The following is a 19,000-nucleotide window of genomic DNA, read 5'->3' on the forward strand; positions in this document are numbered from 1 at the left end:
AAGTTTCATAAGGGCTACGGAAGCGACGGTGAGGACTGTTTTTCTGTCATTCACTAGTTTTACAATGACCAGTTCGGGATTGCGCAACTTTAATTGTAATGCGCGTCCGTGATGCAACGACTCGCGTGTTTGGCTGCACGTCGGGAACTCGCATCTCTTGCCATTCGGTGGAATAGGAATATTTTGTATCCTAAACACGAGACCCTTTGCCAACCGTGGTGGCATCAGCGCGCGCGCGCTCATGCCATCTGCGTGACCTCTCCAGAGCGCGCATGGCATCACCTGCGCAGACGGTGTGCGCAGTTCAGCGGTCAGCAGCGCAGATATAATAGTAAAGATGCAGACAAGAAGGACTCTGGGCGTCCTGTCATCACCGTGGTGGGCACACCAGACCCCATCCTGTGGATCAGGAATAAAGTCATCTTATTTTTAACCGAACTGTACTTTGGCTTGAAGTTCAATGTGGAGTTTGACAATGGTGTGAAACAGGTTGGTATGATTATGGAGTCGCATTAAAGGGACAGTTCACGCATAAATGAAACTTACAATTTACAATCTTTCAAGTCCACTGAAAAATAAGATTCATTAGATTTGCAAAGATTAAGGTAAGTGGTTGAAAACATAGTAGGAGAAACTATATAGTATGTAACTAAAATACTATGGAAGTCAATGGTTACAGGTTTCCAGTTTTCTTTAAAATATCTAATTTTGTGTTCAACAGAAGAAAGAAACACAAAGGGTGAGTAAATGATGAGAGTTTTCAGTTTTGGGTGCACTGTCCCTTTAAGGGGAAAATCCTCAAACTCTTAAGTAAGGGGTGTCCGAACTTGGGTCCTGGAGGGCTGGTGTCCTGGAGAGTTTAGCACCAACCCTAATCAAACACATCTGAACCAGCTAGTCAAGCTCTTACTAGATATACTAGAAACTTTCTGTTGGAGCTAAACTTAGCAGGACATCGACCCTCCAGAACTGAGTTTGGACACCCCTGACCCCTGACTTATGATGGATTAACTTTTGTTACTGAAATTAAATGTAATAAAGCATTTTAGACCAAAAAAAAATGCAATCACATCCCATGTTGTTCGACTTAATGTAGTACAAAAACAACAAAACATGACAAACATTTAAAAATAAAAATAACATGTGTAAATATACACAATACATGTAATAGGTTGTACTCGTTTATGCTGAGCACTGTATATATAATTAGTAATATACACTCACCGGCCAATTTATTAGGTACACCTGTCCAACTGCTCGTTAACATAAATTTCTAATCAGCCAAACACAAGCAATGCATTTAGGCATGTAGACGGGGTTAAGATGATCTGCTGGAGTTCAAACCAAGCATCAGAATGGGGAAGAAAGGTGATTTAAGTGACTTTGAACGTGGCATGGTTGTTGGTGCCAGATGGGCTGATCTGAGTATTTCAGAAACTGCTGATCTACTGGGATTTTTACGCACAACCATCTCTTGGGTTTACAGAGAATGGTCCGAAAAAGAGAAAATATCCAGTGAGCAGCAGTTCTGTGGACGCAAATGCCTTGTTGATGCCAGAGGTCAGAGGAGAATGGCCAGACTGGTTTCAGCCAATAGAAAGGCAAAAGTAACTCAAAAAAGCACTCGTTACAACCGAGGTCTGCAGAAGAGCATCTCTGAACACACAACATGTCCAACCTTGAGGCAGATGGGCTACAGCAACAGAAGACCACAGGCCACTCCTGTCAGCTAAGAACAGGAAACTGAGGCTACAATTCACACAGGCTCATCAAAATTGGACAACAGGTTGGAAAAACGTTGCCTGATCTAATGAGTCTCGATTTTTGCTACAACATTAGGATGGTAGGGTCAGAATTTGGTGTCACCAACATGAAAGCATGGATCCATTCTGCCTTGTATCAACGGTTCAGGCTGGTGGTGGTGGTGTAATGGTGTGGGGGATATTTTATTGACACACTTTGGGCCCATTAGTACCAATTGAGCATCTCGTCAACACCACAGCCTACCTAAGTATTGTTGCTGATCATGTCCATCCCTTTATGACCACAGTGTACTCATCTTCTGATGGCTACTTCCAGCAGGATAACGCTTCATGTCATAAAGCGCAAATCATCTCAGACCGGTTTCTTGAACATGACAATGAGTTCACTGCACTCAAATGGCCTCCACAGTCACCAGAACTCAATCCAATAGTGCACCTTTGGGATGTAGTGGAACGGGAGATTCACATCATGGATGTGCAGCCGACAAATCTGCAGCAACTGCGTGATGCTATCATGTCAATATGGAGCAAAATCTTCGGAGCAGAATATTTCCAGTACCTTGTTGAATCTATGCCACAAAGGATTAAGGCAGTTTAAGGGGATCCAACCCAGTACTAGAAAGGTGTACCTAATAAAGTGGCCAGTAAGTGTATACATACATATACAAAAACACACAAAATTATTAATAACATCAACTAAAAGCATCTCAATAATAATACCCCTGCTCTTCTAACAATATCCCTACAGCAGTGTGGCTGATACATGCAGAAATAATGCAATTTAATAATAGCAAATTAGATTTTGGAACAAAAGAAGATTTTCAGGAATGAAATAAACACTTATTTGCATGCTAATTACACAATACAATAATGTCTAAAAAGAGAAATCAATATGATAACGTCTTGATGGCCAAAACCCAGCCCACCTGATCTGTCTGTTTATCAGTAATAAGTGTCTAATTAGTGCTGATGACTGAGATCTCTCCACAGGCTGCGGTTCATGTGTCTGACTTGCTGTCCAAAGGCAACTTTGAGGAGTTGAGGAGTGTGATGTCCAGAGAGGTTCGTTCATTACTGTAAATCACCGCTCTGGCAAACAATCAAGTCACAGAAGAGCTGTGAAACATGATTTTCTCCTGTTTGCAGGCTGTGGAGAATATCAGAAAGAAGTGTAGAGCACTTTCAGAGACCCAAAAAAGACAGCTTGCCATTTCTCTTGACGACATTATATTTGTTCTGCCTGAGGATGTGTCTGTATTCTTTGACCAGAGAGGTGAGTCTGTTTATTCTTGTTATCAATCGTATTTAAATACCATAACATTTTGTTTATTTTGAAGTGATAAATACATGGAGCGGGGTGGCAATGGCTTAGTGGTTAGCACCGTCACCTCACAGCAAAAAGGTTGCTGGTACCAGTCCCAGCTTGGTCTGTTGGCATTTCTGTGTGAAGTTTGCATGTTCTCCCCGTGTTAGCATAGGTTTCCTCTGGGTGCACTAGTTTCCCGCACAGTCCAAAGACATGCACTATTGGTGAATTGATTAAACTAAATTGGCTGTAGTGTATTTGTGTGAAAGAGTCCTCCATACTTGCGGTCTTGAGTATTGGAACTGAACTTGCACGAGAACATGAGGACGCAAGACCGCTGAAGAACGCATATTGAGAAACAGCCAAAGTCTGCAGGACACTGGCCCTCCAGGAACAAGTTTGGTGACAACTGATGTAATTGATCTGATTGTATGCAACATTTTGTGCTACATAAAACAGTGATTTTATTTATTTTTGATAAATTATGATTTTCTATTTCAGTTTCAGCTGATTGTGTTTTACTCCCTGACCCAATGATAGCAATTTTTGGCTGGTCAGATTTTCTTGAGACTCTCAACTAAAACATACAGGTAACCTGTTCAGTATGGCATGATCATAGCAAAAAAAAAAAAAAAGTTATGCTTTGTTTTCGGAAAGAAAATGTTAGGCCTCTTTTTTTTTACTGGCTTGTCGGACTCACCTCTACTTTACATTTGGAAAATGTATACCACCTCTGATATACCACCTCTGGAAACTCTGAGGAAATTTGATAAAATGTGGGATCCAGTCTTTTTTTTCTAAAACACCATAAAGACTAATAGTGTTGTTTAATTTCTGAAGATTTGTAAGTTTTTTTCTTCCTAGATCCATTGCTGTGTCTTTTTGTAGGTCATGTATGTTTTGGATGTCGTCATTTTCTCTTGTTTCATGCTGTATTTTACATTTTGCACAGATTATTGTTTCATGATGGGTTTTTCGGTTCTTTGTTTTTCAGCAAAAAAAAAATTATATATATATATATATATATATATATATATATATATATATATATATATATACATTTATATATATATAAAATAAAATTAAATAATGATTTTCGAAATCCCCTTTGTAAAAACATTGGGTTCTAATATGTAAAAAAAATAACTAGAGAGTGTTCTGTGTTCAGATATTAGAGCTAGAAACATATGGAACTGCATGCATATTTAAGGAAATTAGGGCTGCGCAATATATCAATATATTTAACGGCAGCTAGCTCTCTGCAGCTCTCACATGGTCGCCCACTGAAGCTAAGCAGGGCTGCGCTCGTTCAGTACCTGGATGGGAGACCACATGGGAAAGCTAGGTTGCTGCAGAAAGTGGTGTTAGTGAGGCCAGCAGGGGGCGCCCAACCTGCGGTCTGTGTGGGTCCTAATGCCCCAGTAGTCACGGGGACTGTATACTGCTCAGTGAGCGCTGTCTTTCAGTTGAGACGTAAACTGAGGTCCCGACTCTCAGTGGTTTTTAAAAACCCCAGGATGTCCTTCAAAAAAAGAGTAGGGGTTTAACCCCGGCATCCTGGCCAAATCTGCCCACTGGCTTCTGTCCATCAAGGCCTACTAACCCTCCCCATAGCATAATTGTCTTCATCTCTCTGTCTCCTCTCTCCTCTCACTCTCGAATGTATGTGATTGCTGTCAATGGACCAGAAAGTTTAACCTAGTGTTATAAAATCAATCTGCCATATCTGACGCTATGCTGTGTATTTAATATGATGTAATTACACCAGGGGTCGCAATCCAATAGAACTAGTAACTAAGCTACTATAGTAACTATATAGTATATAGTAACTATAAACAACTATTTTTTTCTCTTCAGTAGGTTATGGATAAAATATGGTAATTCTTATGGTTTATTCAAAATAAATAGATTTTTGGAAATCACCAGGCGACCCCCCCCTTTAATTGTCCCGACCCCCACTTTGAGAACCACTGATATAGCAGACTTAGACATGACTCCAAACAAATCGACGCTGTTTTTCAGCTTGATAAAGCACATGAACACAGTTATTGTCTCAATAAGATCCATGTTAGCCATTAGCAACGAAGCTAGAGTCACCGGGCTGACAGAAGCCCTGCCCATAATGCGAATCCACGTCTGTTGTGAAGTGAATTTGACGCGGAAATGATGCGAGTAAACTCAAAATGTTCACGTGTCTATTTACGCGTGAATAGCGCGATTTATCCTCAATTGTCGCGTCTGGTGTGAACACAGCATTATAAAACCCAGTATCCCTAGGAAACATTAGTAATGCTTTTAATCTTTTATCTCTTAATCCAATACTTAAAGTAATATTAGGATCTAAATTATTCTCAATATCAGTGATCATCATATTGTCAGGGTTCTGCCACTTTGGTCTTGAAAATTCTTGTTTTGGTGGCAGAGCTCTGACACTTCTCATGTCTGGTCCTGTTTCTGTCTCTGTGTGAGCGCGCGCCGTCGTGGGTGTACGTAGAGTGTGCGCGCTCCTGCTTGACGCGGCCGCGCGCGCGCTCTGCGTCCCTCAGACGCGTGCGCGCTTGTACTCGTGTTTGTGTTTTCGTTTGTCAGCAGCGTGGTGTTTCATTCCCAGCGTCTCAGTCTTGTTGGTTTCGGTTTTGGTCGGCGCTGGGATGAAGCATGCACGCTGCGTGTGTGAGCGCACGGTGGGTGCTTTCATTCATCGTGTGCTCGTGTCTTGCGTCTTTTGTCAAAGCACGTGGCTCAGTGTTTACATTGTGGTCACGTGCTTCAGTGTTGTTATGTGAGCGCATGGCTTGTATTGTCTCTCTGTGTCATGCGCTCTCCCGTCTATTGTCTAGTCCCACCCTCCTTGTTATCCCATCATTAGTTAATTGTGTTCACCTGTGTGTCAATTTACTTTTTGCTTTATAATCCCCCTCATGTTTTCAGTCCTTTGTCAGTTCGTCGTCAATATTACTCTGTCTTGTTGTCTCCAGTCCTGTTTTGTCCTGCCAGCCCTGTCAAGTTTGTTTTTGCCTTTTTATTAATGTTTTTCCCCTTCGGGGTAGTTTTGTTTTGCCTTTTATTTTTATTTGTAGTTTATAATAAATATTCCTTCATTTTTCTGCAATTGGGTCTGCACTCCTTTTTTTCCCTCACCGACCGTGACAGTACGAACTGACCAAAATGAGGACCCAGCAGAAGGATGACTCCTTCCTCAGCCACATGCCACAGCTTCTCCGTCTGCATGCGCTGCGGCAACATGGCTCTGAGTTAAAGGAGTTTGCGGAGAGGTTCCGTATGGCAGCAGAGGGCCTTGGGTTCAATGACTGGGCTCTTTTGAATCTCCTGAACTTCGCTCTTGATAAACCCCTCTATCCTCTGCAGATACAGAGATTGGTGGGCTACTCGTACAAACAGTTTGTGGACCATATGGTTAATCAAGTTGCCCATGAATGTCCTCAGGAGAGAATCTGCTCTGTTCTTCCACCAACAGACCAACCTGAACCCAGCTCACTGCTGCCTCCCACAGAGAAGAGGAAACTGAGGAGGAGGAACAGGTCTTCCTCTATTGTTACCCCTCTATTGGTGACGGAACCTGCTGCAGCCCACCCAGCTACAACCCTGGCTGCAGCATCACCCAGTGAAGCACCCGCAACAGACACTGCATCAGTCCTGCAGGCAGTGGAGTATACTGCAGTGTCTGAAGAGGTGGCCAGCTTCCCGCCACCCAGACCAAGGAAGCGTCGGAGGAGAAAGGGCTCCTCCACCACAACGGCTCCAGCCCCAGAGCGCCCTCCAGTGTCGGCTCCAGCCCCAGAGCGCCCTCCAGTGTCGGCTCCAGCCCCAGAGCGCCCTCCAGTGTCGGCTCCAGCCCCAGAGCGCCCTCCAGTGTCGGCTCCAGCCCCAGAGCGCCCTCCAGTGTCGGCTCCAGCCCCAGAGCGCCCTCCAGTGTCGGCTCCAGCCCCAGAGCGCCCTCCAGTGTCGGCTCCAGCCCCAGAGCGCCCTCCAGTGTCGGCTCCAGCCCCAGAGCGCCCTCCAGTGTCGGCTCCAGCCCCTGAGCGCCCTCCAGTGTCGGCTCCAGCCCCTGAGCGCCCTCCAGTGTCGGCTCCAGCCCCTGAGCGCCCTACAGTGTCGGCTCCAGCCCCTGAGCGCCCTCCAGTGTCGGCTCCAGCCCCTGAGCGCCCTCCAGTGTCGGCTCCAGCCCCTGAGCGCCCTCCAGTGTCGGCTCCAGCCCCTGAGCGCCCTCCAGTGTCGGCTCCAGCCCCTGAGCGCCCCTCAGTGCCGGTCCCAGTCCGGCTCCTTGCCCTGCCGGCGCCACCCAGATGTCTCGCCCTGCCGGCCCCAGCCCGGCTCCTTGCCCTGCCGGCATCAACCAGACGTCTAGCCCTGCCGGCACCAGCCCGGCTCCTTGCCCTGCCGGCGCCACCCAGACATCTTGCCCTGCCGGCGCCACCCAGACATCTTGCCCTGCCGGCCCCAGCCCGGCATCTTGCCCTGCCGGCCCCAGCCCGGCTCCTTGCCCTGCCGGCGCCACCCAGACGTCTCGCCCTGCCGGCACCAGCCCGGCTCCTTGCCCTGCCGGCGCCACCCAGACGTCTCGCCCTGCCGGCCCCAGCCCGGCTCTTTGCCCTGCCGGCATCAACCAGACGTCTAGCCCTGCCGGCACCAGCCCGGCTCCTTGCCCTGCCGGCGCCACCCACACATCTTGCCCTGCCGGCCCCAGCCCGGCTCCTTGCCCTGCCGGCCCCAGCCCGGCTCCTTGCCCTGCCGGCATCAGCCCGGCTCCTTGCCCTGCCGGCATCAGCCCGGCTCCTTGCCCTGCCGGCGCCACCCAGACGTCCCGCCCTGCCGGCTCCCCTCTGGTCTCCAGCCCTGCCGGCTCCCCTCTGGTCTCCAGCCCTGCCGGCTCCCCTCTGGTCTCCAGCCCTGCCGGCTCCCCACAGGCCTCCAGCCCAGCCGGCTCCCCACCGACCTCCTGCCTTGTCTCCCCTGATAGACTCTCCCTGGGTCGTCCCTCCTGCTCCTCCCTGGTGTTCCCTCCCTGCACCCTGGAAGGACCCTCCGGCTCCACCCTGGCTCCCTGCCGGGGCCCCCGACCCACTGAATCCACCCTGGACTGTCCCTCCTGATCCTCCCTGGTCTTGCCCTCCCATCCCTCCCTTGTTTGTCTTGTTGAGTCCGGCTTGGCTTCCCTCCCTCCCCCCCTTCATGTCGTCTTGCCTGTTCACCCCCCTGTCTTGTGTCTGTTGATGTTGCCTGTTTTGTTGTCTTGTAGTGTTTCTTGTCTGTCTTGTACCTTGTTGGATGTTCCCTTTAGGGACGCCAGGTGGCGTCCCTTTTGGGGGGGGCTAGTGTCAGGGTTCTGCCACTTTGGTCTTGAAAATTCTTGTTTTGGTGGCAGAGCTCTGACACTTCTCATGTCTGGTCCTGTTTCTGTCTCTGTGTGAGCGCGCGCCGTCGTGGGTGTACGTAGAGTGTGCGCGCTCCTGCTTGACGCGGCCGCGCGCGCGCTCTGCGTCCCTCAGATGCGTGCGCGCTTGTACTCGTGTTTGTGTTTTCGTTTGTCAGCAGCGTGGTGTTTCATTCCCAGCGTCTCAGTCTTGTTGGTTTCGGTTTTGGTCGGCGCTGGGATGAAGCATGCACGCTGCGTGTGTGAGCGCACGGTGGGTGCTTTCATTCATCTTGTGCTCGTGTCTTGCGTCTTTTGTCAAAGCACGTGGCTCAGTGTTTACATTGTGGTCACGTGCTTCAGTGTTGTTATGTGAGCGCATGGCTTGTATTGTCTCTCTGTGTCATGCGCTCTCCCGTCTATTGTCTAGTCCCACCCTCCTTGTTATCCCATCATTAGTTAATTGTGTTCACCTGTGTGTCAATTTACTTTTTGCTTTATAATCCCCCTCATGTTTTCAGTCCTTTGTCAGTTCGTCGTCAATATTACTCTGTCTTGTTGTCTCCAGTCCTGTTTTGTCCTGCCAGCCCTGTCAAGTTTGTTTTTGCCTTTTTATTAATGTTTTTCCCCTTCGGGGTAGTTTTGTTTTGCCTTTTATTTTTATTTGTAGTTTATAATAAATATTCCTTCATTTTTCTGCAATTGGGTCTGCACTCCTTTTTTTCCCTCACCGACCGTGACACATATTGCTTTCCCCACTATATAACGGACATTTAGACACCTTCAGCTTCTCCACGATGGACGTCCAGCATTCTCCAGCGTCCGGCGCCTGGACTGTAGCACTGCACAAGAAGTTTTGCCAGAGGAGAAATTGTCATGCCCAACTGAGTCTGGTTTCTCTCAAGGTTTTTTTTTTTTCCCTTCACTTTCGTCAATTGGTAAAGTTTGTTTCTCGCCACTCTAACCACTGTTTAGTTTAAGACTTGTGCAGCTGCGCATCAATGGATTTGCTCTTCAGTGTTTGGACTTTCAGCAGTGAAAATGAAACCACACTGAACTAAACTGAACTGAACTTCAACTCTGAAATCTGGACTGACTCAGTTTCAGTTTACTAGAGCTTATATGTTAAGCTGCTTTGACACAGTCTACTTTGTAAAAGAGCTATAGAAATAAAGATGAATTGAACTAGAAATGAACATTTCTTTACAATATGCTCTATATTTTCTCCTCAATACCATGATTAAACTTGGATACCACTTGGATGTCTCCCTATTTTAAACGGAACACTATGTAGAGCCGTGTGTCCAAACCGTAACCTTAATATATTTGTCTTTCATGTCGGATTCTTCTTATTGGTTCATCCAAAAATTTAAATTTACTCAGCCTTAAATGATTTCAGACATGTATGAGTTTTTTTTTCTGTTTGACACAAAAGAAGATATTTTGAAGACTGTTGTTAATTGGTAACCATCAACACCCACATAGCAAAATTTCTCTGGCCCAGCTCTGGCCCACAGAATCAGGTTTTGCTTGGCCCACATGCCGCAGTGAATTACGGTACATGACTGGGCCAAATCTGGCTTCCAGACAAGGGCCAAACACAGACCATATCTGGGCCAAGTCTCAGCCAAGTTAATAATTCATAACTGGGCCTGAACTGGGCCAGATAGGTTGGTGTGTCACGATTGCAATGAAATTGATAAACCCATGGAGTGATGCGCTTTAGGCACACTATGGGCACGCTTTTTCTCAAAGTGACCTGATTGGTAGAATTTTTTTTCTTTACTCAAAAATGATTTTAGTGTATTTTAAATGTGGGTCAAGACTGGCCAAACTCACATGGCCCACTTATCAAATTTTTAAATCTGGTCCAAATACTACGTTTTTCATCTGGCCCAAATCTTGTGTGCCGCCTTAAAAACGGTGCCACCTCTGCCAAACCCGGGCCATGTTTGGCCCACATGCTGTATGCCAGTGCCGGATGAATGCCTGCTGTGCCAGCTTTTTGCCAAATCTGGGCCAGAATTATTTGCTACTAGGGCATCCATAGTAGGAAGATCCAATACTATGGAAGTCAATCGGTTTCTGACATTTTGCTAAATACCTTCTACTGTATAGCGTTCAATGAAAGAAAGAAACTCAAACGAGTTTGGAACAAATAGAGGAGTAAAATATATTCATTCATTCATTTTCCTTCAGTTTTGTCCCTTATTTATCAGAGGTCGCCACAGCAGAATGAACCGCCAACTATTCTGGTATATGTTTTACACAGTTAATGCCCTTCCAGCCACAAATTAGTACTGGAGAGACGCTCATACACACTCATTTACACACAAAAACTCATACACTACGGCCAATTTCATTCATTCATTCATTTACTTTTTGGCTTAGCCCCTTTATTAATCAGGGATCGACACAGCGGAATGAACCGCCAACTTATCACTGGCAAACACCCATACACACCCATTTACACACATACACTACGGACAAATTAACTTACCCAATTCACCTATACTGCATGTCTTTGGACTTGTGGGGGGAAACGGGAGCACCCGGAGGAAACCTACACCAACACGGGGAGAACATGCAAACTCCACACAGAAATGCCAACTGGTCCAGCCAGGACTTGAACCAGCAACCTTCTTGCTGTGATGTGAAAGTGGTACTGTATTAGCGTAGCTGAAATGTTTGTGTTTTTCTAGGCAGAAAGTTCATCTACATCACGATGAGACTCTGGTATCTGTCCAGCGCAGATGTACCTGAGGATCCTGACGGGACCCGCATCTTCAAGATAGATTTAACTGCAGAACAAGAACCTCAGAAGATCATCACAGCTGTGTATGAGTGAGTGCGTCTACATGAATGCCTCCAAGAGCTCAATATCAAAAACATGACCAATCAACTGTTGAATATATTTGACGTATACGATTCCTACATGAGGTGGCATGGTGGCTCAGTGGTTAGCACTGTCACCTCACAGCAAGAAGGTCGCTGGTTTGAGTCCCAGCTGGGTCAGTTGGCATTTCTATGTGGAGTTTGCATGTTCTCCCCATCTTGGCGTGGGTTTCCTCCGGGTGCTCCAGTTTCCCCTACAGTCCAAGGAATATAGGTGAATTGGGTAAACTAAATTGCTCGTAGTTTATGAGCGTTTATAAGTGTTCCCTTGTGCCGGGTTGCAGCTGGAAGGGCATCCGCTGTGTAAAACAAATGCTGGAATAGTTTGCGGTTTATTCCGCTGTGGCGACCCTTGATAAATAAAGGGACTAAACCGAAGGAAAATTAATGAATGAATTTGATTTTCTTTTATGAAATGACTCAGCCATGCTACTATCTAGATATAATTATTATTTTTGCATTTAGACACAGTTATAGTGACATATTTATTCATAGATAAATCATTTTTAATTCATTTTAAATAAAAGTTAATTAATTTCACTAATAGTGAAAAAAATAGTGACTAAATAGTTTATATTTTCCGGTGTTAATGATATTTTGTTAAGGTTAAGTTTAATTAAATATTCAATAATATATACATGGGCATTGCCAGTGTGGGAAAAAGGGGACATAGTGCATGGGGTCCTGACAATTTAGGGGCCCCGCATGACGCATCTCCCCCCACCTACATCGTAAAAGAAAATTACAGATGGCACTAGAGGTTTTTGCATCTAAACTATTCATGTAAAACTATTAGTTATGTTAAAATGAAAATAGGAAATGTTGATTTTACAACCAGATTAAATAATAATAATTAGGATTTTAAAAACACAATTATTATAAACAATATAATTATTTAATATTTCATTATTTATTTTATTTGTTATATAATTTGTTTACAGTTAAATTTTTTTACAATTTATTTTTATTCTTATTTACTATTTGTTTTTATTTACAATTTATTTTATTTACAATTTATTTTTATTTTCTATTTATTTTTATTTACTTTGTATTTTTAGTTACTTTTTATTTGTATTTACTATTTAATTTATTTTCAATTTAGTTTTATTTAGTTTTACTTTTATTTTTATTTAATTTTTATTTACAATTAATTTTTATTTGCTTGTAATTTATTTTTAATTTACTTCTTATTTTTATATACAATTTATTAGTACTTTTTCAATTTTAGATTACTTTTTCATTTTATTTACAATTAATTTTTATTAACTTTTTATTTTTATTTACAATTTTTTAGTATTTACAATTTATTTTTATTTACTTTTTATTTACAATTTGTTTTTATTTACTTGCAATTTTTTTATTGACTTTTTATTTTATATACAATTTATTAGTATTTAGAATAAATTTTTTATTTCCTTTTTATTTTATTTACAATTTATTTTTATTTACTTTTTATTTTTACTTACAATTAAATTTTATTTACAATTTATTTTTATTTACAATTTTTTATTTACTATTTGTTTTTATTTTTATTTACAATTAATAATATATTTTTATTTTTATTTACAACTTGTTTTTATTTATTTTTTATTTTCAATTTATTTTAATTTTTATTTACAATTTATTTTTATTTTCCCAGTGATGGGTTGCAGCTGGAAGGGCATCCACTGCGTAAAAAAACATATGCTGGATAAGTTGGCGGTTCATTTCGCTGTGGCGACCCCAGAATAATAAAGCCGAAAAGAAAATTTATAAAGCAGAAAAGAAAATGAATGAATGAATAATTTTATTTCTATTTACTTTTGTTTTTTATTCATAATTTATTTGTATTTACAATTTATTTGTATTTTATTTAAATTTTATTTTTATTTACTTTTTATTTATATTTTTATTTAATTTTTATTTTACAATTTATTTTGTACAATTTTCAATTTATTTTATTAATATTTATTTTACAGTGTAAAAATATAAAAGACAGAAGCACACTTTTTTTCAGCTTTTGATGCTAAATGTTTTTGTTTTTGTCACTTTTTATCACTTATCTTACAGTACGTTTCTAAAATACTCTGAACATTTTACATGACTTAATTGCCAAGCGCCGCACAGTTTTCAGTCCAGATCTGCATATAGCGGCTGTATGTTTGGCACTGGAGGCTAAATGTCATATACAAACTCTTTGAAAGAGTCACACTCAAAACATAATTAGAAGTCAAACGCTCTTCATTTCAGCACACTTGTAAAGAGCACCTCGCTTGACAAATTCTCCTCCCCACAGACAGCGATTTTTTTTTTGGTGAGCGTGGATGTAAAAGTCTGAGTGATGAACGCCAGCGCAGCCTCAAATCGTCTTAAATGTACTTAATGGATTTCTGCCTTATGACAGACATTTGTTTTTGCGCAGTGCTTTGATGGATCTATAGATGCTAATAGGTTCGCTCTCAGCTGTTTGCGTACTTCTTTTTTTTCTCTCTCTCGTGTTTCAAAACATCTTTCCATCTGTCACATTAGCACGTTTCACTCTCTGTCGCTCAGCGAGTGCCGTTTCTTAAGTTAACTTTGTGAAAGTGTCGTACTTCAGTAGCTCTGATCTCACACTTTTTTTTTTAGCACCTGTTATTTTTTTGTATATTACATTGTGTGATTTTGTTGATTTTTTTTTTTAGTTCTGACACCATAGGGTTTGTTTTCTTATTTAGGATATATCAGGTTTCGCATATTTGCATTTGTATTTGCGGTAGAATTATGTCTTAAAAAAAGCCTTGGCTGGGTCAGTTGGCATTTCTGTGTGGAGTTTGCATGTTCTTCCCATGTTGGTGTGGGTTTCCTCTGAGTGCTCCGGCTTTTCCTACAAGTCCATGCTCTATAGGTGAATTGGGAAGGCAAAATTGTCCGTAGTGTATTTGTGTGAATGAGTGTGCATAGATGTTTTCCAGTGATGGATTGCAGCTGGAAGGGCATCCGCTGCGTAAAACATATGCTGGATAAGTTGGCAGTTCATTCCACTGTGGTGACCCCTGATTTATGAAGGGACTAAGCCAAAAAGAAAATGAATGAATGAATAAAAATGTATACACACGTTCTGATTAGGGAAAATAATGCAACTAGTCATTTGTGAAATGCAGATCAACACCTTGTATGGTTGGTTGTAATGATTCATTACAGCAAAAAAACAAATGCAGGAGTAGCCTGACACAGAAGCTAGCAAGATTGCTAATGAGTGCTTGCTTTAATAAAGTGGTATTCTGAGTTCAAAGCGATGGTCTACTGTTTAACATGACAGCGGGGAAGGCAGCATGTTGTCTGCCACGTCATTTGGATTGCCATGTTGAGCGTTGTTGCACTGAAAACATTCAATTTTGTATTTATTGCCTTTTATATTTTTAGATGTTAATCTGAATTGAATCTTTCAGTTTGCAATGCGTACCGAACCGAAAGTCTAGTACCGATCGGTTCAATACGAATACGCGTATCGTTACACCCTTGATATAGATATAAGATTATAGAACATTCTGATCACTTAATCTCACGGGAGTGTAAAAATGAAGTAGCTCTGAGAGATAAGATGGGGCTGGTTTATGGAGGGATTTATATAACAGTAAAAGCACTTTAAAATCAATTCTGAATTGGACAGGCAGCCAATGAAGGCCCCTTAGAAGAGGGGTAATGTGGTCAGGTTTTCTGCTATTACAGATAAATCTAGCAGCAGCATTTTGGACCAACTGAAGGCAAGAAACCTGGGAGATATATATATATATATATATATGTATATATATATATATATATATATATATATATATATATATATATATATATATATATATATATATATATATATATATATTAGGGATGTAACAATATTGTAAATACCGTCATACCGCAATAGTAATTATTTTCAATATTACCGTAGGCACATCACTCAATAAATCATATCTCTCTGTCCCAGAAACCTCAGTCCCAAATGAGAGGGTTTTTTTTCTGTTGCAGGGGACATTGTAAATGCCCAGAGATCCCAGCTTTTACCAGATTGTAGTTATATGATAATTTTCCATAAAAAACCCATCTCTAAGTGAGTGAGTAATTAAATGTTGAATGTGATGATTTTTCAACAATCCTAAATTAAAACTTTATTTTTTTTATATAGTTTAATAGTTTTTTGTTATTAACATTGAAGTTCCTGTTTCGAAACTTACAGATAGATGGCTGATTTGTATGTCATTGATATGTTCAGTGCTAAGGTAAATAAACACTCTTGGCACTTTTTTTCGAGTCTTTTCATTAGTTTTGTTTTTCCTGTAAATTATTCAATAAATACTGTGCCATGCCATTCATACCAATTCATACCGTGAAATTCTGATACCATTACATCCCTAATATATATATATATATATATATATATATATATATATATATATATATATATATATATATATAAAATAATATTTATTTTTTGATTTATTTATCAACAATAAAGCAAAATATCACTGTCCAGAATAAAGCAAAAAAAAAAAAAAATATATATATATATATATATATATATATATATATATATATATATATAAATAAATTTGATAAATAAATCAAAAAATAAATATTATTATTTTGTAACCATACAATATATATTGTAATTATGGTAACATTCAGACAGATAGCAAAATAAAAATAACCATATTGTCAACTAAACTGATTACCAAAAATATCTGGTTGCTTGTTTTTGTTGTGATCAATTACGACAACAATGTCCTATATCAGGGGTGGCCAACTCTGTTCCTGGAGAGCCACCTTCCTGCAGGTTTCAGTTGCTCCCCATATCAAACACACCTGAACCAATTAATTAGGACCTGAACACCATGTGATAATTACAGGCAGGTGTGTTTGATATGGGTTGCAACTGAAATCTGCAGGAAGGTGGCTCTCCAGGAACAGAGTTGACCACCCCTGATCTATATAGAGATTCTTTGTTTATTTTATTTTATTTTTTACATATTTCATCAGCTAGTTATTGCTTCTGCGTTGACATAGTGTGGTTCAATCCAGAAGTGGATCATTTTTTTAACTAAATTATTTTGAATTCCTTATAGAAAATATATTAATTTAACTCATTTCATAATCTCATTATTTATTATATTTTAGTCCTACAACTCATTATTGTGTGTTTGTTAAAGGTTTTATCAGGAGTTGAGCGCTGGAGGGAATCCGGAGTGGACGGTGACCCGATTATGGCACTGGAAACAACTGGAGTAAACTAAAGACGCAACAAAACTGACTTTACAGAATAAAATGGTGGTCATTAATGGTGGTTTTGGGATTTTTTTTTATTCTTTGTTCAGCCATTGTTGTAAGACAATGCTTGATTGACAGCTGATTTTATGCTTTGCTATAAATACAATTCAAACATTTTGACTTAAAATGTGTTCGAAACGCAGCACTGACCACAGAGTTTGTTAATAACAAGCAGAAGTCTGATACATTTCAGTGAACAGACTCTTTTAGACGGTTCGCTTCATTGAACTGGTTCAAATTAACCATTTCAGCGATTCAGTAGTGTCATTTCTGACAGCTGCTTAGGGTAAGTCATGCTGAAAAATAAAGCCATAGCCAATGTAAACAAGTATCTTCTGTTATTACTTTACGTTGGTTTTACATCCAGTCATTGAGCTTTCATCCAAAACGACTTACTATTGAGGAGGCATTCAGCGATTCAACAAGAAGAGGCAATACACACAACAAGTGCTAATTATACAAAGGAACTCTTAGTGCTCAGAGAGTTAAGTGCTAGAGGAAGGGGGACATGAGTTTTTTCGTGGAGAGAAAAATGTTTCTCCAGGTGGTTTGTCCAGCCCACTCACCTGTGTGAATCACACTTCATATATGAAGCGATTGTGAGAGTGTAAGAGCGCTAAAAGGGTATTTTCTACAGGTGGTTTGTCAAGCCCACTCACCTGTGTGAGGCACACTCAGAACGGACCCTTTTCACAAGACTTATGACACGTTTAACGATCATCAGCATCTTAAGTCCTTGAAAGTTTTTAATAGTTTGATTTAAAAAGAAATGTATGTATGTATTCATGCACAGTTGAAGTCAGAGTTATTAGCCCGCCTTTAATTTTTTTTTTTTGTTTTTTTAAATATTTCCAAAATTATGTTTAACAGAGCAAAGGAATTTTCACAGTATGTCTGATAATATTTTTTCCTCTGGAGAAAGTCTTATTTGTTTTATTTCGGCTGGAATAAAAGCAGTTTTTAACTTTTTAAACACCATTTTAAGGTCAAAATTATCAGCCCCTTTCAGCTAGTTTTTCGATAGTCTCCAGAAGAATCCATTGTTAATCAACAACTTGCCTAATTACCCTAACCTGCCTAGTTAACCTAATTAACCTAGTTTATCCTTTAAATGTCACTTTAAGCTGTCGGCGCAATAGCCTAGTGGTTAGTGCGCCGACATATGGTGCAATAGCACGTCAGGGCGTTGAGAGTTCGAATCCTGGCTCGAAGACATTTCCCTGCCTTACCCCCTCTCTCTCTCTCCCACTTCGCTTCCTGTCTCAATACTGTCTTATCTAATAAAGGCCAAAAATAAATCTTTTAATCGGGGGGGATGGCTTTAACTGTATGTATTATCTTTGCATCACATTACAAAAAAAATAAAAAGAATTACCGCTTGTGCATTGTGCAAGGCGTTTTTAGGGTAAGTTGAGTAAACCTAGTGCACAGTGATTAGGAGAGTACAACAAATATATATATATATATATATTACAATCCTATTTGCTTAAATAATAAAAAAGAACTCCATAAGGGTTTTATCGAGACTCAGAAAAAGAAAAAAAATTATAAGAATTGTGACTGATAACAGCAGCTAGAACAGAGAACAACATCAAATTTACTGTCCTGCCCCCATACGCTGCATTTTAATTGTATGCAAAGATAATATAATGCATACATAAATACATATAAATGTACATATTTTTTAATCCACATATTAAAAACTTGAGCTGATTCAGGTGTGTTTGATTAGGGAGAGATTGAAAACATGTACTGTTGGTGTGCCTTCAGGAACAGGGTTGGGAAACAGAAAACTGGAATGAAACAATAAAACGTTCAGAAAAGTCACTTTTTCAATGATTCCCAACCCTGTTCCTGAAGGCACACCAACAGTACACATTTTTGGATGTCTGTCTTATCCGACCCATTTACTTCAGGTTTTGGAGTCTCTTCTAATGTTCAGATGAGTTAATTTCAGGTGTTTGATTAAGAAGTTGAAAATGTGATTCCAATCCTGTTCCCGAAGGCACACCAACAGTACATATTTTGGATGTCTCCCCTATCTGACCCATTTACTTCACGTTTTGGAGTCTCTTCTAATATTCTGATGAGCTGATTTCAGGCGTGTTTGATTAGGGAGAAGTTGAAAATGTGTACTCTTGGTGTGCCTTCAGGAACAGGGTTGGGAAACATTGTATTAGAAAACTAGAATATAACAACGAAACATTCAAAAAAGTCACTTTTCCACGATTCTCAACCCTGCTCCTGAAGCCACATCAGCAGTACATATTTTGGATGTCTCCCTTATCTGACTCATTAACTTCATGTTTTGAAGTCTGTTATTGTGTCCAGATGAGTAAATTTCAGGTGTGTTTGATTAGGAAGAGGTTGAAAATGTGTACT

At 40.7% G+C, this 19,000-nt stretch overlaps 1 protein-coding gene across 2 annotated transcripts; it reads left to right on the forward strand.

The window, feature by feature from the left end:
• Positions 1-7: 7 nt before the first annotated feature.
• Positions 8-16,629, forward strand: si:dkey-82o10.4. Of its 2 annotated transcripts, XM_087286340.1 has the most exons (5): positions 8-489; positions 2,754-2,825; positions 2,910-3,036; positions 11,146-11,287; positions 16,501-16,629. In XM_087286340.1, exons 1-5 carry the CDS (start codon positions 112-114, stop codon positions 16,577-16,579), a joined length of 798 nt encoding a protein of 265 aa, XP_087142466.1. In that variant the 5' UTR covers positions 8-111; the 3' UTR covers positions 16,580-16,629. The 2 variants fall into 2 exon arrangements, with proteins under 2 accessions (XP_087142466.1, NP_001313545.1); NM_001326616.1 differs by lacking the exon at positions 11,146-11,287 and having other exon boundaries at positions 16,501-16,626.
• The last annotated feature ends 2,371 nt before the right edge of the window (positions 16,630-19,000 follow it).

Source organism: Danio rerio, chromosome 16, assembly GCF_052040795.2.
Source record: "Danio rerio strain M-AB ecotype USA chromosome 16, GRCz13ab, whole genome shotgun sequence".
NCBI classification, from domain to species: Eukaryota; Metazoa; Chordata; class Actinopteri; order Cypriniformes; family Danionidae; genus Danio; species Danio rerio.